The 24,246-nt window shown below is 47.4% G+C and overlaps 2 protein-coding genes across 9 annotated transcripts in view; one reads left to right on the plus strand and one right to left on the minus strand.

Annotated features, from left to right (window-relative positions):
* On the plus strand, nt 1-13,651 carry cc2d1b (coiled-coil and C2 domain containing 1B). 4 transcript variants are annotated; one of them, XM_076981707.1, is made up of 26 exons: nt 1-372; nt 866-999; nt 1,190-1,322; nt 1,447-1,550; nt 2,660-2,767; nt 3,677-3,814; nt 3,927-4,275; nt 4,767-4,903; nt 6,418-6,496; nt 6,746-6,805; nt 6,986-7,134; nt 7,276-7,348; nt 7,432-7,580; nt 7,742-7,865; nt 7,971-8,143; nt 8,224-8,349; nt 8,441-8,499; nt 8,895-9,011; nt 9,175-9,248; nt 10,281-10,339; nt 10,446-10,497; nt 10,612-10,711; nt 11,022-11,112; nt 11,551-11,673; nt 11,772-11,806; nt 11,912-13,651. In XM_076981707.1, exons 2-25 carry the CDS (start codon nt 934-936, stop codon nt 11,781-11,783), a joined length of 2,655 nt encoding a protein of 884 aa, XP_076837822.1. In that variant the 5' UTR covers nt 1-372; nt 866-933; the 3' UTR covers nt 11,784-11,806; nt 11,912-13,651. The 4 variants fall into 4 exon arrangements, with proteins under 4 accessions (XP_076837822.1, XP_076837825.1, XP_076837823.1 ...); XM_076981710.1 differs by having other exon boundaries at nt 3,927-4,215; XM_076981708.1 differs by having other exon boundaries at nt 1-264.
* Nucleotides 12,998-24,246, minus strand: part of zfyve9a (zinc finger, FYVE domain containing 9a) — a 19,539-nt gene continuing 8,290 nt past the window's right edge. For 4 of the 5 annotated variants that reach the window (XM_076981705.1, XM_076981702.1, XM_076981703.1 and 1 more), the window contains 15 exons: nt 23,971-24,070; nt 23,071-23,247; nt 22,618-22,781; nt 22,326-22,455; nt 21,952-22,074; nt 21,678-21,833; nt 20,724-20,948; nt 19,988-20,070; nt 19,783-19,887; nt 19,371-19,521; nt 17,494-17,574; nt 16,937-17,099; nt 16,626-16,731; nt 16,247-16,423; nt 12,998-16,111 (listed from right to left, as the gene is read on the minus strand). In XM_076981705.1, coding sequence (XP_076837820.1) covers nt 15,950-16,111; nt 16,247-16,423; nt 16,626-16,731; nt 16,937-17,099; nt 17,494-17,574; nt 19,371-19,521; nt 19,783-19,887; nt 19,988-20,070; nt 20,724-20,948; nt 21,678-21,833; nt 21,952-22,074; nt 22,326-22,455; nt 22,618-22,781; nt 23,071-23,247; nt 23,971-24,070 — 2,103 coding nt within the window. In that variant the 3' untranslated portion in view covers nt 12,998-15,949. The remainder of the gene's footprint in view (nt 16,112-16,246; nt 16,424-16,625; nt 16,732-16,936; nt 17,100-17,493; nt 17,575-19,370; nt 19,522-19,782; nt 19,888-19,987; nt 20,071-20,723; nt 20,949-21,677; nt 21,834-21,951; nt 22,075-22,325; nt 22,456-22,617; nt 22,782-23,070; nt 23,248-23,970; nt 24,071-24,246) is intronic. The other variant, XM_076981706.1, reaches the window with a different exon arrangement.

Below are 24,246 nucleotides of genomic sequence, written 5' to 3' on the forward strand. Positions count from 1 at the left end.
GGTTGGAAACATGATGGGCGTGGTCTACCAAGAAATCGTACTAAAAGTAGGACAGAAAGTAAGATCAAAGTAATACCATCGTTTACCCAGCCGTACTTATCGCTGCGCGTTTTCATAACTCTAACACTAACGACTCGATACTGGATAAACGCAAACTCGGCGATGGTCACATCTTTGTATATGCCGAGCTAACGAGAGAGTCCGATACTCGACATGCTAGCTCCCCGCTAGCCACCCGGGGTCTTCATGTATCGAGAGTGACAGGTAAACAGCCAGCGCGTGACAGTGCCTGGCGCGCGACAGTGCTCGCGTGCATGTCCGCGAGACGGTTAGCGGCGCCTCGAGACTCCAGTTAGCCAGAACGCCTCACAGGTAAGTTGCCATAGTTAGCCAACCTAGCTAACCCACATTAGCCACCGGGGTTCACAGCTAGCGGGACACGGTGAGCCAAACCCCTCAAAAATGAACGTTTTTGAGAAATTAGGCCAGTTCCGTCCATTATCTTGAGAGGTCGCGCGAATTCGACGGTTTATTAGAGCTACTCGGTTGAGTTGAGCAGTTCTGACACGGTTTGTTTCCCGGAAACGCTCACGGAGGCGACGTCAAAAGATTTGCGTAAAGATTACAACACGTACAGCTAGCTATATTGATTCAACACCGATATTTACAGCCTTGTTTTAAATACGAAAACATACGTAGCTACGTAGTACGTTACATCAGTTATATAACTAAAGTTTGCCAACTAACCGCTTTCTGGGAGCAAAGTTGGCTAGTTGTGTAACTAGTTAGGTAGCTAGCTCGCTAATGATTAGCTATCATTTCTCATTTTTTTCATCGACAGCTGTTTTTTTACCCTACTCCACAGATATATTTAACTGCACGACTTTGGTGAGTCTCTTCACTCAAGCCAGGGAGTAGTTTGAACAGCCCGAGATGTTTGGCAAGAAGAATAAGCGGGCGCCAGCAGCGAAGGGCCAAGGTGCTGCTGCAGCCAAACAGGTGGGTGTGCTGGCTACATCCATCCGCGACCTTTGGGACGCTTTCGGACAAATATGTCGCTAATGTGACGGTGACATTGCGTAAAGTTTAATTTGCTCATGGGCTCCAGTTAATAAGCTAACCCACTCCAAAAGACCGTCCAGAAATGGTATACCTGTCAGCATAACCGCAAGTCGTCTGTTTGCCGCAGATGGGGCTGTTTGTTGATTTCAACACGGAGGATATGATGGACATGAGCCAGAGCATGGACGACCCGGATCTCGAGGCTGAATTTGCTGCCATCGTAGGAAATAAACCAGCTAAAGGGAAAAAGGCAGCCAAAGGTGAGTATCAGTTTAAAGCAATAGTAAAATCAACAACAATCCAGCTATTGTTATCTCTTTAATACTTTGTTTCTGCTACAAAACATTTGACAATGCATGCTTAATCGTGCTTAATCTCACGTAGCACCGTTACCAATGGTGGATATTGAAAAGATGACAGAGGCATGCATGAAAGACATTGATGATGATGACGACGACGACAACCTGGAGGATGACGAAGACCTCTTGGTGAGCAATCTGTGTTTTGTTTGCTTTTCTGTAGATTGTTCTTTATTGGAATGAATAGAATGGAATTAAACTTTATTGTCATACAAATGTACAAGTACAAGGCACGAAAGTACGTTCCTTGGGGCCCCAGTGTTAAAGCACTGAGAACCCAGAGCAGCCGCAGCATCTAAGATGCGCCGCCAAGCTCCGCAGGGTGGGGGAGAAACGTTACACTAGGAGGAGACAAAAAATATGACCACAGATTATTCTCTCAACAGGACAACAGTCTGTGTGCACTCAAAATATCCCCATAGCACATATAAGCATTGATAACACAGGCAGTCAAGCAGAGAGAGGTGTGATTCATTCAGAGAGGGAGGGGGGAGCCAGAGGCCTGGCGCACAGTTTTTTTTGTCAAAGTTCGCGGTGGAAGGTGAGAGCCATCTCTGGCAGTCTCTGTGTGGGGGAGGGAGCAGGTAACCAAGACGATGACCTTCAGGGAGAAATTTGTTTGGGCGTCAATGTAGATAAACGAGAATGAAGAATTTAGCAAGGAGCGCGTCCTTAAGCACATGAAACTCCTCTTAAGTCAGCGTCTCCCGACTAATCCAACTTCGCACGTAGAGCAGTGAGACCCTCCATGATCGAATCCAAGCTTTACTGACAGTCTGCGTTTTGACAGCTCTACTCAATACATCAAATTTGGCATTTTTCGTGGGTGTTCAAACTGACCCCACTCATATAATTTCCCGATTCACCAGATCAACGCCTAATCAAATCAGCAGAAACCAGTGATCAAAATTCCAAATGGATACACGTCCTCAACATCTTCCAGGTAGAGAGGCGTGAGACACAAACCATGCCACGTCCCCCACGAGTCAAGCGCATATCCAGCTGAGAACGTTCCGTCCGGACATGTGGGTTCTCCCGCACAATGACTCCTCGTGGAAAAATTAGTGCTAATTGCGTTGAGTGACCAGCTAATCAAATCCATCTTCTTTGTTTAAAATTCGAAGAGCAGCGTCAGGGTTCTAAGACAAGACAGTTGGTTACATTGACGTTGATACAGTTGGTTGCGTTTTTACATTAGTGGAGTGGTGATCCATGTGTATGCTGAACAACTTCTCCAGGCTGAGCTCCAGGAAGTGGTGGGTGAAGAAGAAACGGCAGACTCGGGGGCAGAAACCCCCGGCTCGGTGAGCGCAGAAGAGAGACAGGTGGCTGCAACAATACCACAGGTACCATTCAGTCCACCCACTCCACCAGCACCTGTAACCACAGTGATCTCATATTATCTCTTATCTCGTTCTCTGCTGTACATAATGCTGCAGCTAGTTGCCGGCACACTACATAGTTTGATAGGAATGACAAGAGCCTGGCATTTCACTACTGGCTCTTTTTACTACGTCTACCCTACCGCCTGTTGAGAGCCAGAATGATGTGTGTGTGTGTGGGGGGGGGGGGGGGGGGGGTGTTGTTGTATCGCAGGCCCCATAACTGCCAGACCTTGACTGCCCTATTGATTTGATTTGCATATGCGGAATATGCTTATTCCTGATGGGTGCTGTTCATTTCATGCAGTAATGTAATAAGAACAATGAAATATGATATATGTATATACGTTACATAATAACAAGATTGTGGTACAGTAAAATGTTAATTGCACTGTTTTAGCCTATGCACACCAGATAATTAGTTATCAACTAGTCTGTATGCTACAATACTAGACTTCCTTAAATGTAGTTGTGGCTTTTAGTTTTGGAGTGCCTCTCCAAGATATTCAGTGGCCCTGTCTGGCCACACGGGGTGCCACTGCCCCACCAACCAGGTAGTCTAAATGACTGAGGCTGCCTAATACATGTGCAGCTTTGGAAAATGTAGCAATCATGATTTTTGTAATGTACAACGCTGAATACTACTGGCTTGAGTGTCATTACCACAAGTGTTCACACATTCAACTTCAGTTACTTTAGACCCAGTTCTCGTCACTGTATGTTAAGGGGTCCTCGCAGTGGATGACGTTTCCAGTTTGAAACATTCATCTGAGAGTTTACCTTCTAGAGTCACGTGTCTGTCATAACACTTGATGCAGGTTGTATAGTTTTGAATTTAATACCCTAATGATTGTGCATCTGCTCTGCCCACAGGATCCCAAGACGTCCTCCGTAGTTGGGAGCCTTGAACACACCCTGGAAGAGAGAATATCCATGTACAGAACAGCCGTGACCAACGCCAAAGCCACAGGGGAGTCATCTAAGGCGCGCAGATATGAGAGGGGCCTTAAGGTGGGCGGGGCCACTGCGGGCGGGGCCGTTATTATTCCCTTTTCATTTCTGGTGTGCCGTGTACATTTCAGAATGATAATGAGATTTTCATGTTTGGATATTTCTTCTCCAGACCCTGCAGGGCATGCTTGCGTCTGTGCGGAAGGGCGGCAAGATCGACGAGGCGGAGATTCCTCCTCCAGTGGCGTGCGGGGCTCCCAGTGGCCCCGCCCGGGCCCCGCCCCCTCCGCCTGTCACCCTGTCGCCTGAGCCGGAGTCTCCCGAACACCACGGCGAGTCGGACAGCGCCGTCGACGTCTCCCCCATGTCCGAGGAGATGTCCTTGGTTTCCATGGAGGCGGCGGTTAGCAGCGCGGAAACGTTGTCGTGCGCTACGTCGCCAGAGGAGAAGCATGCAGGAGGTATCCCAGAATCCTCCTCAGCTGAAACAGAACAAGATCACGTTCCAGGATCCCATACAGGTCAGCCTGGTCTAGAGACACAAGTCTGTGGCCGATGACTCGGACTTGTGTTTAGATGCTTAAAAAAACCCTCGAATACACAGTGCCTTCTGTTTTGGACAGTGTTTTGTGGCATTTGTCACTTTTTGCTTCGTTATTAATGCACTGTATGGAGCCTCACGGCATTGCACGCTCACTGATATCTGCCAGCAAGTTGCAAATAAGGAGTTACTGGCAATACAAATGTCCCAGTGCATTGATCACATAACTTTAAACTGGTGAACAGGAGTGTTGGTTTTTACGACTGTCTTAAGGTCAGTCAAGTACAGCCATTAGCACCTGATACTATAATACCAATGAAAGATCTGAATTTTCAGCTCGGAAGGACGACATAGGTTGAGAGGTGTTGTAATTTCTCCCAGTCGCGCTCCTCACTGATCCAGCTAAAATATTTAGCCAACCTGTGACATTCTTGAGGACGGCTCATGAAAAGGGCCCATTGTGTTGAGCAGGGCTGGGAGAGCCTGCGCTGGGACAGCCCACCAAGGAGGCGCTGCTGGAGCAGCAGAAGGCATACAGGAGCGCGGCTGTGAAGGCGAAGCAAGCCGGAGATCTAGAGCAAGCCAAAACGCACATGAAGATGAGCAAGGTAAGGTCCAGACCGGCCGCGGTCACATTCAGCCACCGGGCCTGAGTGTAGGGCTGCCATGATTAGTCGACTAGTCGCGATTATGTCGACTATTAAAATAGTTGACGACTAATTTAATAGTCGATGCGTCATTTTTTTTTCTCTCTCCAAACTGCTGCAGCAGTTTTTGCTGCGTCCGCCTTTCTGTCCTTGACGCACATGTGCAGTAGTGGAAACCGGGGTAGACGGTGGACGACATCCCAGGACGTTATACAGACTGGTATCATGGCTACCCGGAACTCATAAGTGTGGGATCGTTTTCCGTAGCCGGATTTTCAAAACGCGTGCAATATCTGCAAGGCAGAACTTTCCTTCCACGGCAGCACAACCGCAATGTACGAGCACCTGAAGCACAATGATGAAGAGGGACCGTCATCTCTGTAATCTAAATAGCTAGTTAGCTGCTAAAGTTACCGTAAACAGAGAGTTAACTTTGTATTTACTTATCGTGGTAGCTGTAAAAGTTAACATTAGTGATGGCGATTTGTTTCATTAGCCTTAGCACGCATTCGTGTGTTTTCTGTAACGTCAGTGAGACCAAAACTTTTTTTGTGAATAATTCCTTAGTTTCAGGTACCTACCTAATTTGATTTAAATGTAGATAAGTTTGATGCCAGAGACAAATGAAAGAAAGAAAAACCAAAAAAAAAAATTTCTTTATTAATGTATTTATTTTTGCGTTGTTTAAGCCAGTGCCTTATACTTATTTTAATAATTGTTTGTTGCAACAAGCTGCATATTTCATTAAAGGTTTAATGAACTATGATCTTAATTGTTTTTATTTTTAGTTAGCATATAGCTGAAATCTAATGATGGTTATATAATAGCAGTTGCATTCTAGTGTGATAAGCTGTGTGTTTTATATTCAATTAGCGTACGATCCGATTAGTCAACTAATCATAAAAATTAATCTGTGATTAGTCGACTATAAAAATAATCATTTGTAGCAGCCCTACCTGAGTGTGCATTTTCGTGTGGATCATTCTATTCACGAGTTGCCTAATGTCCTTGATAATGAATGAATGGCGTATAGCCAAAGTTGTGCTAATTGGTGTGGATTTCAAACCTAAACGCTGACATAGTCAAGTTCTGTTTGAATAATTGAGTTGTAATAAAGTTGTACATTATGTTTTGGGAAGAGTGTCTGGTGAACATAACTTTCATGTCGGATACATCGTAATGTGGTGACTGACAATAGAAATGGGAAATGACCTGGCCTGAAGAATCCAGGGTAATCATCTCCAGAATAATCCAGATGCAAAAGTCATTTACATGTTTAACCTTTAAAATTATTATATTTGGAGATTGGGTTCACGTGTTGCCGCGCCCTTCTCTCCAGCGGTCAGGTGGGTCACCCCTGCCAGTGCTCATGGTGGTGTCCCTGAGCAGACGGGTGCAGTGATGGACTGTGTCATGTGAGGAACATGTTCTGGTTGGGAGGTGAACGTGACACTACTGTGATCTCTCGTCCTCAGGGGTTCGATGCTGCCATTGAGGCTCTGGAGAAAGGCCAGGCGGTCAACACAAGCACCCTGCCTCCTCCTCTCTCAGTAGGTAAGAACATCTGTTCTCCACATGTACATGCAGATATATAGCTTTGATAGATATGATAGATAGTGATGGTAGATGTACACAAGGTACAACCAAAACAATGTAAAAAAAAAAAAAAAAAATTAATAATAACTTTTAAGTATCTTTAGAATATATTCTAGTTGTTGCCATATCGGGATTGGAGCTCATTTGGTTGGTGTGATGTGATGAGTTATGGATGTAAAGGCCTGTTCTCCCTGTTTGCTACTGCAGTGAAGGAGGCTCCGCCCCCAGCAGCTATTATAGTCTCTCCGTCATCATCTGATGGGCAAGGTCAGTGTGCTACAGGCTCCGCCCCTCTCCTTGTTGAACCCTGCTTTGAATAGAAAAGTTAATGCGGGCTGAATCTGCACTGTTCGTTTAAGCACGTGAATACGGATCCCAAACTGTGGCCCACACGTTCTTCTGTATCGCCGCACTAAACCTCCCACCCGCCCCCCGTTCTCCCTGCAGCCCGAGAAGCACCCGCAAGCCAGTCTGCCCAACCCAAGACTGTTCTAGAAGCTTTGGAGCAGAGGATGGCCAAGTACAAAGAGGCTTGTGCACAGGCCAAGGCCGGCGGGGACGAACGCAAGGCCCGCATGCACGATCGCATCGCCAAGGTGACCGCACGCGGTTCCGCCCCACTGACGCCTCGCGCTCCAGCATATTGCTAGTACACCATAAGCGACCCGTAAGCCAAAGTTCAGCAGATGTCTGAAACCATATTCAAGCACGGCTGATGTGTTTATTGCCATTCGCAGCAATACCAGAGTGCTATTCGTGCCCATAAAGCTGGCCGTGCCGTTAACTATGATGAGCTGCCCACCCCTCCAGGTGAGCTGCTGTCTGTGGAGTACAAGCTGGCTGTCACAGTTGACATGGTTTTGTAATGCACGTTTGCTTTCTGTCCTAAACAGGTTTTCCACCAATCCCAGGCCAGGCAGCTGCCGCAAACGAACAGGGATTTGATGCTGTGCTTGAAGCAGCCAATAAGCTGGCCTCTAATGAAGCAGAGGGTGGGGCTGAGGAAGAGGATGATGGTGGAGAGGAGAAAAAGCCCAAGGAGGTCCGTCTCTTTACTAATACCTTTATGTGTCTGGGGAGTCAGGAAACCCAATGAAACATGTTTTTAAAACACACATATGCAAATATGCAACATCTTCCTCAAGAAACAGTGTGTTTTAGTCACATAAACTCTCTCTGGTTTTGTGGACCCTGATCTCCAAGGCCCCAGCTGTGGACAGCCAGAAGAAGCCGACCATGACTGTGCCCCCGATTGTCCAGCAGCCCAAGAGGAGCTCCTCACCTTCCCCAGACAGAAAAGTCAAAAGAGACAGCGTGTCCGCCACAGGTCAGTCATTTTTGGGACGGGCCATTGACTCTCGGGTGTTCACCAACTGACCGAACCATCGACCGCTGTTTGTTCCTCTAAACGCTGTAATCCGCCACCCTGCAGCCACGGGGCAGCTCGAGCTTCTCGAAGCCAGAAAGAAGCAGTACATGAAGGCGGCCCTGCAGGCCAAGCAGAAGAATGACCTGGACCAGGCCAGGCAGCACCTGCGCATGGCCAAGAGCTTGGACCCGCTGATCGAGGCGGCACGCAGCGGCAAGGCGGTGGACGTCAGTAAGGTAGACGGCGGCCTCCGTCGGTCCAGCGGCGACGTCGTGGTGGGAAGCGTGGCTTGACTACGATGGCTCGTGTGTTCCAGGCACCCTCCCCTCCCGGCGATGAAGACGAGGACTTCATTCTGGTGCACCACAGCGACGTCCAGACCTCCGAGAAGGCGGAAGAGGTGTACGGTCAACTCGCCAAGATCCTGAAGGAGCAGTACGAGGTAGCGGCCGCTAAGTGTGCGCAGACCGGCTTCACGCCACGGTTCATTCCAGAGTCGTAATGGCACGTCTTTCTCCTCCTCCCGTCTCCAGAAATGCTTGACCCTTTCCAAACAGTTCACACACATGGGGAACGTGGCGGAAACCACCAGGTAAAAATGTGCACGGCCCATACGCACACACACACACACAATCACACGGACACACACACACACAAACACACAATCACACGGACACACACACACACACAATCACACGCACACACACACACACAATCTCCTGGGAGTGTAACTAGAATTGACTGATGAAATCTACACCATTCGACATGTCACATCAAGAATGGCTGCTGCAGAGCTTTAAGGCTTATGGTTAACAGCTAAGAGGCCGAGTCTTGGCACACCCAATTACACGGCGATCTGGCAGCCTTGTGTTTTATTTTTGCTACAGTGCTACGAGTTTATATTTGACCTAAAAGTACAATATTCCGGCTCATTCTCACTGTGGCCTTGACTCTTTGTGTTGTGTAAAATATTGCTCCTTTGTCCAGATTTGAGAACATGGCAGAGAGATGTAAGAAGAGCCTGGACATTGTGAAACTGGCACAGAACAGGGGCCTGGACCCGCCCAGACACCACTTCGAAGAGAAGACCTACCGCACCGTCAGGTCATCTGCGTCCGCCAACACTGCACCTGAATACATAAAACATTTACGAGAAGACTGTAGTCTTGGACGTCACAGCATAACCTTACAAGAATGGTTGCAGGCATGCGAGCGCTAGCTAGATCTTCTAAAATCTTGTCTCGTTTTTACTGGCCTTGTTTTGTAGGATATTTCCGGAGCTCAGTAGCACTGATATGGTGGTGATGATTGTTAAAGGCATGAACCTGCCTGCACCTCAGGGTAAGACTGCACCCTGCACGCAGGCATCTGCAGACCTCTCCTTATAAAGCATTTCATATCACACTGGAACGAATGCTTTTTTTTATGCTGTGCTACAAAATTGCAGTGGAGAAAGTGTGCTCATGCGTGCACATATACCTGCATGATGTTTAGCTTGGTGGAAGCCGGTCCTTAAAGCCACCGTCAGGAGTTCTGGTCATGGCACTGTGTGCGTCTCAGATCTCTGAATTTCAGTACCAGGACACATTGCTGTAGGTACATAAAAGGTTTAGTGGGCACTGAAGTGATGATCTGTCATGTTTAAGGCTTCTTTAAGGTCGTCAGTCTCTAGACATTGAGACTCTCATCGGGACTGAATCACCAACAGTTTTATGATTGCTGTTCTGCTTTGGCCTGCCGATAATGCTGACACCACTCTCCATGTGATGTCATGTGATGATACTTGTATACATGACGTTTAAGTTCACCAGCGAGTCAGCTGACGATGACTTACTAGCAAATAATGAGCCTTACTTCTCAGTTTTGGGCTATGCAAACGGCATGATCCCAATCGTTCTGTTCAGTTAATACCAGAGCTGTTCTTATACATTGTATTATAATTAGAGGTGTCAATTCCAGGTTCAGAAAGTAAAAGTCCTCACCAGGATTTTGCTCAGGCTTCCTGGATTGTGTTGATTCCACTAATTTTACCTGGATTGCTAATTAGAAAATCTAGCAAGTTTGAGCAAAATCCTGGTGAGGACTTTTAATCTCTGAACCTGGAATTGACACCACTAATTATAATATAATAAATGTAAAAAAAATGTTTCAACTGCCTGTTTGGCTTTGCCAGTAAACTCAATTCATGAGAATAAATTAGTGGAAACAAATGAATAATTAAAATGAGAGCGTTGCATAAATGTTTTAAGCTGAACTTTTACAGTTTAGATGAATATCAGTCAGTCCTTAACAGGATTAAGTAGTTAGTGTGGGTAATTGAGCTGGATTTTCTTTGTTCTCTGCCAACACCTTCTTCACTTCCCTGTTGTAAAGGTGTTGCTTCAAACGATCTAGATGCTTACGTCAAGTTCGACTTCCCCTACCCCAGCTCAGTAAGTATCTGTAGCCCCAAACTCAAGAGGAAGTACACACACTTCTAGAATCGAGCAGTACCTTGCAATTTTCTCTCTGTTGTAAATGCTGTCTCTGCAATTCTAGGATCAACCCCAGAAACACAAAACTTCTGTCATCAGAAACACCAACAGCCCAGGTGGGACTGTTTTGCATATGTGTGCATTTTGTTGTCATCGAATAAAGTCTAAGGAAGCCTGTTGGTTTTTAGCCAAACTAACATGTTAGGTGCGTCTCTGTGTCCTCCTCGCAGAGTACAACCAGAGCTTCACCTTAAACATCAACCGGAACCATCGTGGCTTTAGGAGGGTGGTGCAGTCCAAAGGTCTCAAGCTGGAGGTGTTCCACAAAGGGTGAGTGTCACCTCCGTCATGTCTAGTTGTTCTGGAGGGGGTGGGGCGTCGATATTGTTAACTCAAGTTGAAAGTTTGGCTGTTACTCGAGCAGCACACACCTCAGCAGCACAGGGTTTTCTGGCGTGGGGGCGAGACCTCCCACGCAGCACCTGGAAGACGCCGTGCCTGTCTGCATCACTCCAGCACCGCACACGGCCCGCGATCGGTGTCCGTGCACAACTACCTTGGGATTGACAGCAAAATATCTCTGTCTTCCCCCCTCTCTCTCTTTCTCTCTCTCTCTCCCCCTCTCCCTCTGGTGCTGTAGCGGCTTCCTGCGGAGCGACAAGCCGGTGGGAACAGCTCAGATCAAGCTGGAGAAGCTGGAGTGTGAGAGTGAAGTGCGTGAGATAGTGGAGGTGAGGCAGCTCCCTCCTCCTCCTCTGGGGGGAGGAGACGGCAGGGTGGCTACAGCAAGCTTCTCCAATACTGTGCCAAGTTTTATTTCTACCTTTTGTTTGTTTACCTATTTGTCTGAGAGATTCTGTTTTCTGTCATTTCTTTGGGTTTTAATTATTTTTATATAATAACCGTAGTGTGAACGTGTGAGATCCGTAGGAGTGCAGTGTTTGCATCATTTGCATGTTGGAATATCCCAGCAATGTGAACACACTAAATGCGTATTTCCCATAGATTATTTTTTTACACCTGGTTGCTAAAACTGTATTCAGTATTTAAATTTGCAAAGCACCTTGTCTGTAGTGTCTCAGTGTGTGTGTGTGTGTGTGTGTGTGTGTGTGTGTGTGTGTGTGTGTGTGTGTGTGTGTGTGTGTGTGTGTGTGTGTGCGCACACCCAGGTCATGGACGGCCGTAAGCCAACCGGCGGTCGTCTGGAGGTGAGAGTGCGTCTGAGGGAGCCCCTCAGTGGCCAGGACCTCAGCACGGTCACAGAGCGTTGGCTAGTCCTGGACCAATCACAGGTCAGGGTTTACAAAATGCAGCCGTGTTTCACAGTGTCTTCAGGAGTGTATCTCTCCTATAATATTTTATTGGGTTAAATGTTTCTCTCTTGCACCAGGCCATTCTTTAACAACGTTGACTGGGCATAACCATGTAAGTACTAAAGTTTTCACTTTTGTTTGGGGGTGTTAAATCATTCATGTGTTTGTTAAAAAGTCGGTCTGTCATTGTAAATGTTGAGACCCTTCTTCTCTTCAGGTCTGGAGGTTGGTCCGACGTGGTCTTCACTCTCGTTATTGGGGACACTAAACAGTCCCAACATGCTGCTTCTCCCAACGCTACAGACATTGGAAGAAGTATCACTTCTGCACTTCTAGAAACACGGAGGTTCGTTCACATGTTCATTCGGTACAGGGATTTCATCATTCTGGGACAATACCAGCTTGGACTGCGACCACATTTCAGATCACGTAGTAGCTTTGGGAGAATCAAAATTGCATATAATTTACTGGAATTTGAATTAAAATGTGGTCTTTATTTTACGACGTTGACCCTCACTGTTACAGGAGTCAGGTGTAGGTTAGTGAAAACTAACCGTTTTCTTTTGTTGCTGCTTCTCTGGGATGTACCTATGCACTAACACCAAAGTGATCGCTGTTGCTGTAGCACGGTGTAGTCCAACAACGTTCTTCTGTTGAAGCACATGTTGCTGCCATGTTGTTTGAATTATGTAGGATTGATTTATCTATGCAAAATGGTTTGCATTGAATCCCAAATGTTTTATAAGACACTGTAACACTTGTACCTTAAAGGAAGTTCACTTGGCGGACAGACACGGGTTTCCCTAAAGCTCACCCCGCCCCGAGAGTAGCATCACAGCTCCTTTCATTCACACGCCATTGGAAGCCATAGTTCCCCAGACGCCGGCCGAATGAGGCGTCGTATTAAGCTTCGTAAGCTACGCCACCCGCCGCTGCACTGGGACGGGTACTAAAGCGCATGCGCCAAGTGGCGTGAAACTGGGTTCCGGTACCAGCCCGTATCACCGAAGCTGTTCACGATGTGCATGAGATCAGAACCTAGGCGGTCTCGGCGTGTACACGTAGCACCTGCTGTCTTTAAACTTCAGAAGCTTCTGAGGGGGTGGCGGGCTGCTCCTTTGGCTCCTAGCCATGTTTACATACAATGTTCTTTTATGCAGATTGGATGATGTTCAATTTATTGTTCTTGTCTCTTTTTAATAGATAGAGAATATATTGCAGGATTCCTTAGATTGCCAAGCCAAATAGTTGCCAATATACTTTATTTAAACAAAAAAACTCCCCCTTGTTTTTCTGACCACTGATGCATGGTGATCACATTACTGTACTCAAACCCATGGTTTACATTGTTCTCGCTTCATTGCACTACAGCACGGTTATACATTTCAAAGCTGTATTGTCACGTGAACAGTTTTCCTTTAATTCGGTTGTTATCGAGACAGGGATGCCCCCTGAAAACCAGTGAGTCAAACTGGCCCTTCCAGATGCCGCGTGCTCAGAGGAAATGCTCGGTTCCATCGCTGCAGCGGTCATCATGCAGGTTTAGTGGGCTTTTGTGGCATTTTTATTTTTCAGACTATTGCAGAAACAGACCGTCATTAAAACAAATTCAAAATACAATTGTATTTGTCTCCTTATTAATTTATAGAAGCATGTAAATTTTTTTATAAGTTTTTATTTTACATATACTACAGGATTTGATAGTCATTTCATTGACGAAGAAAACATGTACAGGTGGGTTTTTTGGCTTATGTTTTACATTTGAAATGGAATCATTTTGACCAGTGTCAGTAACAGGACTCCGCCTCTGTTTCCAGCTCACCTCTTGAAAGCTGATGATTTTGTACAATTCTCTCCTTATCCACTCCCATATTTCCCACAAATACTGTAAAAATGCAAACAGGTTACATTGCTTGGACCAAGTAAGCACACATCCATCTTCATACATGGAGTCTTGCTGTCTCCAGAAAAAGCAAAATACAAACCTAGGCCCAATGACACTTCAAAAGAATGGGGAAAACCCAAAATACTAATGCGTCTTTTTACCCCATGTAACGGGGAAAATTTCCGCCTGTGTAATGCCTTTCATCTTGCAATCTAAAGGGATCTCCCAAAACAGTCCTAAATCAAAATGAAGAGACTCTGCCTCTTCTACGATGGCAGAGCCAACGAACGCACACTTCGACATTGCAGTTCAAAGTCCTCAGGTTTTCCGTGTAAGTTGTTAACAGTTTGCAGAAGACAGGGTTCCCTCACTAGGGAAACCAAATTGCCATTTATGTTTCTGCAAAATACAAACCATGAACCCATACTCCCTTTTTTTGTTTAGTGAAAGCTATTTTCTTCAGGTTGACAGGTGATAGTAATGTCAACATTGAAATGTTTTAATTCATACCATTTCTAGGAGCCCGGGAGGATAGGATGTATTGTAGGGGACTCGGGTTGCCATATGTTGGTAACTCTCCAATCCCTTCTCTGACCCAGCTCATGAAAGGCTTACCTGAGAAATCAGGTCTGTTAGATGATGGTGTACAGAGCAGAGAACCACTAGATTCATATTTCTAAAGAGCCACAATATCCTTTTCACACGAACTTTGGAATCCAAAATTCCTGACCTGGAAAGTCACCAGTTTTTACACTTCCATGATAGACTCTAAAGCGAATGCCCCATTTTAAAAAGGGAAAATCCACAGTGATGTTCTTCAGAGACATCTCAAAAAGGTAGGGAAACGGTCCCCTGGAACCACGCTGATGTTAAGCTATCCTCTGGTCTTCATTACAGGGGAGACATCAACACTGATAAGTTTAATTCTGGAGTGAATCCTCCGCGAGACAAGCCCAAAACGAGCATCCATCTTAGCAAGAGTCCAAACTCGGGGAGGTGAACAGCCTGGACAACAACCGCAACTGGAAATTCTTCTTTCATCATGAATCATAACGGGAGGATCCGTCAGTTTTGTATCATCATGACATGTAATCTTAAAAAAAACAAAAAACAAACGAAACCACCAATGAAATCCATTCTTATCTTGATATGACTCTTCTAGTCAAAGGCGCACAGTATCTACATATCAAAGATCCAACCAATGGACAATGGCCCGATTGCAAATGCTTGTCATCCCTGTCCGTCATTTTCCTCAAAATGGCTTAATTTCCAGTGCACTGCATTGCAAATAAGTCTATTTCTCATATAATCTTTATACGAAAGGGTAATTTCATTTTGACAACCATCATACAGACATGAGCTGTTCAAATGAGAGGAGATGGGGGGGTGGATCTCAATTAGTTTATCCCAAAGAGGGATGTGCGTTTTAATCCTTTGTTTGACTAGTCAGACATCGCAGACATTATCTCTTCTGGGAAAATGTAAACAGAATGCGATCAGTACACCATTTGATTATTTTAATCCATATTTGCAGTATATTCCATTTAGGAATAGGGTTCTTTTCTCAAATGCATGTGTCAAGCACTACATCCTGGATGACTTCTGGAAGGACTCTTGAAATATCCACTGGATCTTAAATTGTCAGCAGGCCTCAGTAGACCAGAACCTCTGTGTAACATTCCATTTGTAACCAACTCCATAAATAAATTGTACATGTGCCACATTCATTTATCACCTGCGAGTCCACCTCCCATCTTACGGTTGCATCTCATGAAGCTACATCATTTTCAGCTTTGGAGTATTTTGCCTTGGGGAACAAGTAAACGAAGGAGACAAGGGAAAGAAACCCAACAAGGTCCACATTGGTCAAAATAAAGCATCGTGTGATTTTTAAAGCTAAGAGGCGAGACTGAAGCTCAAGAGTCATCCACCCCTCGTTTCCCGCTATATGCCTGCTCCAGGCCCCCGGGCACCAGCATCCAAAGGAATGCTCACCCAGAGCAGGCCTTTCTCCTGCAGCTCACCGCTTCCATTGGTTCACCGTTTTTCCCCGTTGGGGCTGATGACCTCATTGGGGTGCACCCCCCTCGTGGCATATGGTGCGCTCTGCTCACTGCAATGAGATCTTGCTCAGGGGGGGTCCTGCTCTGGCTTCCACAGTGGAGGAGAAAGAAAGCAGCACAGTCTGAGGGCAAGGCCCCTGTAGAGATGCACTGTGGGGTTTTGGTGCATAGGTGGTCTGGAGGAATGCTGCATCTTTTACATTTTCCCCAACACAGCTTTTCAGGCCCTTTGAAGTGCAAATGAGAGAGAAAAAGAGAAAAGAGAACGGTGGGCGTGAGGAGGTAGGGAGGGGGAGAACGTTCCTCTTTAGGAGATGATCTCCAGGATGTAGAAGATGAGCTCCATGACCACAGGACCCTCGCTCAGCTGGCACGCCCCGCTATGGATGACGGGGATCAGGGCGCAGTCCAGCTCGCTCAAATACTGTGGCAACAGGGGCTGCCCGTTACTGCCGGCCAGGTAGCCCACCTGCAGGGATATAAAAGGAAATTAAAACTACGCTTCCGCCAAATGTGCTGCTGTCCGCGTGAACCTACGTACAACTCGGTTGAGGTATAAAGGCCTTTTAGGTGATCAGGTCCCAGGAAATATTGGACCTCTCACCTGGTCAGAGTCAAGCGTGACTCTCAGGCCCAATTTGGCCATGCCGTCCTCTTTGAGGAGTTTCAGGTGAGGACACAGAGCCATGCAGAAAGCCCGAGCCACATTTTCCGTGAGGCGGCTGTGCTCTGCTGGGTCGCTCAGGCCATTGGGCTGATCCTCACTCTGAAGGAAAAACACCTGGACAGAAAGGTTTTAACCAATTTAATTATAGTCAATTTTCCCCATTTAATTTATATATATATAAAAAATAACTGGGGAGTGCAGTTCTTTTACAAGATAACAGCACATCACAACACATTAACATTGTAAAAAAAGAAAAATAATCAGCAATACTTAAAGGATCTTTAGTATCAACACAGAATAAATGAAAGAACATAACCTCTGTCCAGCGGATGACTTTGCCATTAGCTTTGTATTCCGAGCCATGGAAGATCTTGACACTAGCTATAGACTCCATAGATTTCCCATCAATGGGGCTGATGACTCTAATCGTAAAGATAGCAAAGAGAGACTTTTAGCTGTGACAGGGGAATACGCAGACTACGTACCATCCATTGAATCGCATCAAAAGGTTATCAACTGACATAAGCAGCAAGCAATGAAATCTTCCTGTACCAATCAATGAAGCTTTTAGTTATGATCTGATCACATGGCCCTTCCAGTATTAATAATTAAATTTGGAGCACTAACCCTTTGTTGAAATTCAAGTCATCCTCTATCCAGCGAATATGGACGTGTTCTTGGTTCTCCTCTTGATCAGCCTTCCCACAGACGATGGTGAAGTCCTTCATCTCTCTCAGTGACTGACGCAAGGACTCCATTGTTTCTGCAGTGATCTGTACCATCACTCCATCTGAAAGTCACATTTTCCCCATAACTTCACAAAAACAAACTGCAAAAAAACAACAAAGTCTAAACAGAAACATAGTTAAAAGCAATACTGAAGAAACATGGAGTGTTTGGGGTAAAACTGCATGTCAACAGCTCTCTCAGAATTTCAGTAGAACTCCAGATCTTGGGGCCCACACTGCCTAAATGCAGAGTGCTGAACTAGATGTTGTACTGTGTGTTGGAGAGACCAGCAGGCCTAGACAGGTACACTTGTCTGAGGCACAAGAACGTACAGTTCAGTCCCTGTCCTGGGTTACTGGAGTTAAGAGGACATTATGCTCAACTTAGACAGCCCTCCAAAGGGACTCAGGTTGACCTACATTTGCTCAAGAGAACTAAGACATTTATGGCAGTACCTTCAACGATGCTGGTCTTGGCTAGAAAGCCGGACGAAGCCTTCAGAGCACCGCTGAACACAAAGAAGCAGGCTCCCGTCACTGAAAAGAAAGAGAGCAAAAACAGGCGAGATCAGCTGGGTAGAATAAGGTAATAAACATTCCTCATGTTTTAGGTGGCCGCCATACGTGAGCTTAGTCTTTAAATGCAGGACTGGCCTGGCAGCACATGTGACCGGGAGAGTCACACTCAAATCTGTGCATTTGTAGCCTGACCAGGAAGGTGAGCACTGCCCGGAGTGCCCAGGAACGCTTCCTAGAGGCCAACTGCTGACCTTTACAGAAGGCACGCATGCGAGAGAATTCCAGCATTCACACTGCGGCGGCACGGAGACGCTTCCAGACTCTGAGCTCCTAACCGGAGTCTCCTGATCAGCAGCAATTTAGTCTAATTTTGTCACCACAGCACTTTTTCACAATAGACACTGTTCGCCAACACGCCGCAATTGTAGGAAGCACGGGCATGTGACGGCAGTGCCTTCTTATTCCCACCCTGAAAGCAGCTTTACAGACGTCTGGGTCTGGACTCATGATGGAGCGAGATGGGGATGGCGGTGGCCAATGAGAAACCTGCTACGGTGGATGGGAGTGGGTGCAGGAATCCGTGAAGATCTGGGCCCTGGAGCAGGGATGCTCCCCTGTACAGAGGCGGCTTAACCTGCCTGTGGGCTCAGGGCCTACAGCTGGTTGTGGGTCCAATAGATAGTATTCATCAAATCCGTATAGTGCAGCATAATGTAATACAACCTAATGTTCCCACCGGACTATTATAGACAGATTACCCACACCATGGTAAGCACAGGATAAAAAGCAATAGCCCAGAGTCAAACTAATCACCAAGTAAAGATTTAGTAAAATAATAAATGTGTGTATTTATATTTAATAAATATTCATGTGTTTACTAGATACATATGCATGCTTCCAGATATATACACACACATCCACTCAGTGCAACTTCCAGTCACTGGCAAAGTGGGTTTGAACGTTCAGTTGTTTCTCCATACATCTTGCACACAAAACCATATTCCCTTGAGAGGGAGAGCACTAGACAGACATTCACCGTTGTTCAATGTGACTGAATACAGTTTAAGAGGGGGGAAAAAAAAAGGCTTTGATGCTTATATTGCTGCTCAGAGGCACAAGGCCTGTCTCCGTCTGAGATCCTGACCCATCCCCCCCCCACCCAGTAAACATGACACAGGCTCACTGGCACCAACTTCTGTAAATCAGATGAGCTTCTCAACAGTTGGTGGCATCAAGGCCAAGCCGCCCTCTGCTACCACAAGGGTACGAAGGCCTGGTTGACAGAAGCATGGACGTAATGGCGCTAGTCAAATCCTCTCATCTCATCTGACAGCCCTTTGGGTTCCTCCGTGCTGGCCACAGCCATTGCTATCGTAGCGACCCAACAACATCTTAACCAGTGGGGCTCACAGGTTGGTCCACAGACTTCAGCTCATCAGATTGTGATGGTGAATTTAAAAATTGTGTTATTTCTGTCAAAAACTCGTGATCTGGTGCCTTTTTCTTTTTGGGCCCACTCTCATACTTTGACCTCTAATTTTCATGCATTGTTTACAGACACCCATCAAAGTAAATCTTTTGAGCCAATCTGGCCACTCAATATGTAATTAATATGTAAATGACAAAAAATATAAAATAAAAATTAAAACAAAATAAAAAATTTGTCTGTGAGCATGAAGCTTCACCATTCTCATTAACAATGAAACGGCCAATCCAAGGCTCCCAATTATCTGAGGCCCCTGCGCTGAAGCGCAGGAAACCCCACGCTTTATATCGCTAAAGCTCCGGGACGAACCAGAGAAATGGCAGCGTACCCTTGCGAGGCTGGTGGTGGATGCTGATGGCCTGCGTCTGGTAGTTGCCGTCGTCGTTCTGCACGCAGACCAGGTGGGAGTCTGCGCGCTGGTTGAAGCACGCCCCCATGGCCAGCACGTGTTCGTTGGACTTGTTCATAGCCTTCATGAGCTGCGGAAACACAGTGGCACGCAATGGCAGGGCCTTTCCAGCAAGTTGGACACGAGAATAAATCCCGTGGATGGATGCCGAACACCACAGTAGGCTGCGCAGATATGAACTTACTTGAAGATTTGAAGAATCACCACGTGGTGTACCAACATTAAACGTTAATGAAAGATAAATGTTTCTAAATAGGTCATGTGCCGCAGTAGCTAACCTGTAGCACTTTCAAACCAATGAAGACATGTTGCACAGGTGTGGATATTTCACCTCATTATAGCGATTGCTGGGGATCTTGATACTGGTCTTCTTCACTTCCATGTCCACCACCAGACCTCGGACCACTGGTAACGTGTACTGATAGTTCCGGAAATCCTGCAGACACACGTTGAACACAGAGCCCCGTTTCAAAATGCATTAGGCAAAAATAGACAGTCTTTGTGACATGGACGAACTGTCACGAGAATGCGCTTACCGCCAGGAGGTTTATGATGGTGTGACCAGTCTCTCCGAAAAGGGGCTTTCTGAAGCGCACACTGAACAGCGGGCAGGGGTAGACTGCAGGGAACAATTTCACACAATTAGTATGAGAAAGGGAGCGTCTTTAAATTAGGGAGCGTCTTTAAATTCACACAAGGAAGAGTGATCCTCGTAGACCCCATGGCACCAACGCGGACACCTTGGAAACCGCTTTGAGTCCCTTGAGCCTTGGAAGGCGACGAGCTCTCAGAGGATCTTTCTCCGCCCAGCAGACACCTCACTAGAACCGACTCCAGCTGCGTCTGCTGCCTGGGCTGAGTTGCACAGTTTAAGCTCTCAGCAATTTAACAGTTTATCCTCAGAGGGTGGGGTGGGGGGGGGGGGGGGGGGGGGGTGGCAGTTTGTTTATATGTTCTAGCTCTTCACAAGATGAAGGATTAGCTCAAGTCAAGCAGAGAGCTTCCCTGTGGGAGCACTCAAGAAATGTCTGGGGGGGGCATCAAAGACACTGTTTCAAATCATTAAAAAACAGTACCAGCAGTCTCTGTGTGCCTTTACCCAAAGGACTGCCATGAGCAACCAAGAGGAACATTAGAACACACAGCTCAGCTCAGCAAACAGCTTCCGTTCCTGAAGGTCCAATACAGCCACCCACACCCACAGCCACCCACACCTCCCCACCCACAACCACCCACACCCACCCACAACCACCCCTCCCCACCCGTGCTCACATCTGTACTCGGCTCCCAGGCGCAGCATGAGGCGGATGGGGAAGACCTTGGCCCAGGGCGTCTCCCATTTCTGCACCAGGATGCCGAAGAGGTAGGGTGGGTTGGGCAGGAGCAGGTCCTGCAGGGACTGGAAGGTGGGGCTGACGTAGAGGAAGCCGCCATGCTCCCTGCTGCCCAGGAAGCTCTGCGTGAAGAAGGAGTGGCCAAGGTGGCCCAGCACATTCCCTGCAGCGTGAGGGGGGTGGGGGGGAGACAAACAAACAAACAATAACAGCACGGATGAGGTAGGGTTGGTCGATCGAACAAATCAAGCGTACCGCAGCGTACGGAACACAATACGCACAATTGCTGAGAGCAGCGATAAACAAGCTGATCGTTTGCCTGCGACGTTCTGCAAACCGGCTAACGAGGAACATCTGTGTCCTTCCTGTGTGCGAGCGCGTAGTATTTGAGATGAACTCCAAAGTGGGTTGTTTAAACTTAGCACTCTGGGGGAGATTTAAGGCAGCGCTATTTGTAAACACTGCTGAAGCGGCACTTCAAACTGGCACATTCAAACCCGACAGAAATGTCGTACTGCAGGAAGGCTCCGCTAGACTCGGCAAACTCGACTGCTGAACGCGTATAGACAGGAGACATTCTTCCCCGGCCGGGTGTTTTCTGGGTGTTGCGCATTCCCGCAGACGACAGCCGTCATCGTCGCACGGACCCCCCGCCGAGCTGCGTGGGCGGAGGTCGTTTCGCCTCTTGCTGGAGCATTGTCACGACAACCGCGCACGAGTGATCTCGTCTGCGCCGTTTTATCAGCATGCGTGGAGTTGCACGGATTTCGTGGCGTGGTTGTCCTGGCGATTACGTACTACGCTACCCGGTAGACGTGTGCGTGTACTGAGCTTGCCAACTCCGTTCTCCTGTCGTCGTGATGAGACGCATGGATTTCCGCGCTGGTCTTACCTGCGAGGGCCTCCTGGTAGAGCTGCACAAAGTGAGTGAAGATGTCTTTGGGGATGCTCTTCTCATCAGGGAGACACTGCAGGAGCACCACCACTTCCGCCTGGCCCACAGCATGCATGCCCTTCGTCGTCACGTACCAGCACTTCCTGTTTACATCTGCAGGTGGGGGGTGGTGTCACCAAGAACGGAGAGAGGGTTTAAAAGACAACGGAGCGTAACTGGTTACAGAGTGAACTAATCCGAGACCTGGCCGTAACCCGACGGGTCCACTCACAATTGACCAGTTTGACCATGGCGAGCAGGTTTGCATTGAGGACGAACACGAGCGGGTCCGTCCCGCCCTCCTCGAGCTGCTGCAGGAGCTGGATCTCGGACGGCCTCTCCTCCACGGCGTAGTCTGAGGGAGGGAGGGCAGCGGAGGGTTAGAGCAGGGCGTGGCGCCCCACAGGAACGGGAGGCCCCCCCCCCCCCCCCAGCCAGGCTGGGGAGACCCCTGCTGCGGCCATGCAACATTTACGAGCAGGCACACGGACCGATGGCGTGCGCGTTCACGGGATGGCGGGGGAGGGGTGTCGAGCGTCCGACGCGGACGTGCGTGTGCGAGCATGCGGAGTGGAGGCAGCGGAGTTGGTGAGGATGGGCAAGCACCTGTGATGTGGCCTCCCATACCTCCTTTGACGCCCGTGGAGATGAGGATGGGAGGAAGGCCGTCGTCTGGGATCAGGCTGACGGAGCTGCCCACGGGGCTGCCCGTCTGAGCTCCGGGGGCCGAGACGGCCTACGGCGGGGCACAGGGGACAAAAGCCATAATTCAGAACCACAAACCAGGGCAGAGCAAACACCTCAAAAAAACGAAAGGAACGGATCGCGGAACGGACCGCGCTCGCAGTCAGACGCCTTCTGCTCTTGGTCGTGAGGCCAGAGCGGAGGTCATGCCTACCTCCTGAGTGCCAGCGGACTGGGATTTGCCGGAGTACTGGGAGACGGCAAGGGGCTGGGAGGGGCTGGGGTCTGGAGCGGGTCCTTTAGGGGAATCTGCAGTCTCTCCATTCGGTAGAATGCCATCAGCGAACCACACCCGCCTCTGCTCCCGAGAGAGAGTACCTAGCAGAGGAGAAATCGCTGTTCAGCAACAATGGCAACGCACAGACTGTCTGACACACAAACCTGGAGCTAATCTATTGGATTCTGAATCCTGTAAAAAAAATTAAATAAATCCCAAAAGCCTAATTAGTTCATTTGAGAATATCAAACTTGATTTTGCTAATGTAATCTACTGTAGGTCAGTTAGTATGCAAACCATACGCAAGCGATACCATTCTAGCCAGTCCTCACTAGTTTCAATACCGTTATCCACATTTGTGACCAATTTTAGGAAAAGGTGGTGCTTTACCATCCATGCCCGGCTGCTTGAGCACCCCGACGGGCACCATTACGGTGGGTGGTGGTGAGCTGAGGGCCCCAGACGCCTGGGCCTGCTGCAGAGGGGGGATGGTGGAGCAGTATTCTGCCGGGTTGTTGGGGTTTGGGCTCTGGGTGCAGCTGCCTGCGGAGTTCTCCCACGACGGAGCTGAGCGGAAGGAAGGGCGGAAATCACAGAGGTTGAAGAAGTGATCAAATGTTCCACCCAACTCCCACTTGAAGCAGGAATTGGGCCTAGCGCTTGTCCAGGAGAGAAGTCCTTACATAAGCGCATATGAAGCAAGCAGTGACATAGATGTGAAATAGCGCAGTGCCCAAGACTAATGGCACCAAACTCTTCTAGACAAGTACTGCACTGAGATGTCCGATTGAGGCTTTGGCATCTAGAGACTTCCAGAAGGCCCCAAATACTCTATTGTTGCTCCTAGTATATGAAGTATTAGTCTGGTGTATGATTAATAACAGTAATTGTAAAATGTTTCATAGGATGACAATGATTCTTTTAAGATTACAGTTCAGGTGCCAAATGACACTTCATGTAAGGATTCATCTTTATTTTTAGTAACTTCTAGTCCCACTGAATCTAAAAAGAATTGATAGCCCATTGGTTATAAAAGTACCTAAGAAACTAGCAATTCAATGTACATTACAATTGGGTTTTAGAACACTATAATTATTAAAAATGTTGGTACAACTACGAAAAAAATCCAGATTTAAGTAATTTAAGTGATAAGTACACGTAAAATGACAATGGCGATGTGGATCCAGAATGGTTTTCAAGAGGCAAACGCTTCTTTGGCTTCCAAGATTAAGCAGGTTTGGCATCTAGGCAGACCTGCCAACAATCCAGAACCTATTTAAGATCACTCACCATTCAGGAGAGCTTGGTGACAGGTCACACAGACCCGCGCCTCCTTCCTGTCCATGTACATCAACCTGCACTTGAGACTACAACACGCAGCACAAAACACCTGCACACATACATATACACACACACGTCAAGATTTTTCTTTCTATAACTGGCATGTCAAACCTCCCTCCTCTACACTCCATGTGGTGCACGTGTGTCTAGTCAAACGTACGGATGACGTGAAAGCTGAAATGAGGTCTGTGCGAAACAGAGAGAGGAATTCTCTCCATTTAGCAG

Source organism: Brachyhypopomus gauderio, chromosome 19 (genome assembly GCF_052324685.1).
Source record: "Brachyhypopomus gauderio isolate BG-103 chromosome 19, BGAUD_0.2, whole genome shotgun sequence".
NCBI lineage: Eukaryota > Metazoa > Chordata > Actinopteri > Gymnotiformes > Hypopomidae > Brachyhypopomus > Brachyhypopomus gauderio.

Excerpts from the sequence above, each read along its gene's own strand:
- cc2d1b (XM_076981707.1), top strand. The coding sequence starts at position 934 with ATGTTTGGCAAGAAGAATAAGCGGGCGCCAGCAGCGAAGGGCCAAGGT. Across the intron at positions 1,000-1,189 it reads GTGCTGCTGCAGCCAAACAG|ATGGGGCTGTTTGTTGATTT; the intron begins GTGGGTGTGCTG and ends TGTTTGCCGCAG. Across the intron at positions 7,866-7,970 it reads AGACAGCGTGTCCGCCACAG|CCACGGGGCAGCTCGAGCTT; the intron begins GTCAGTCATTTT and ends GCCACCCTGCAG.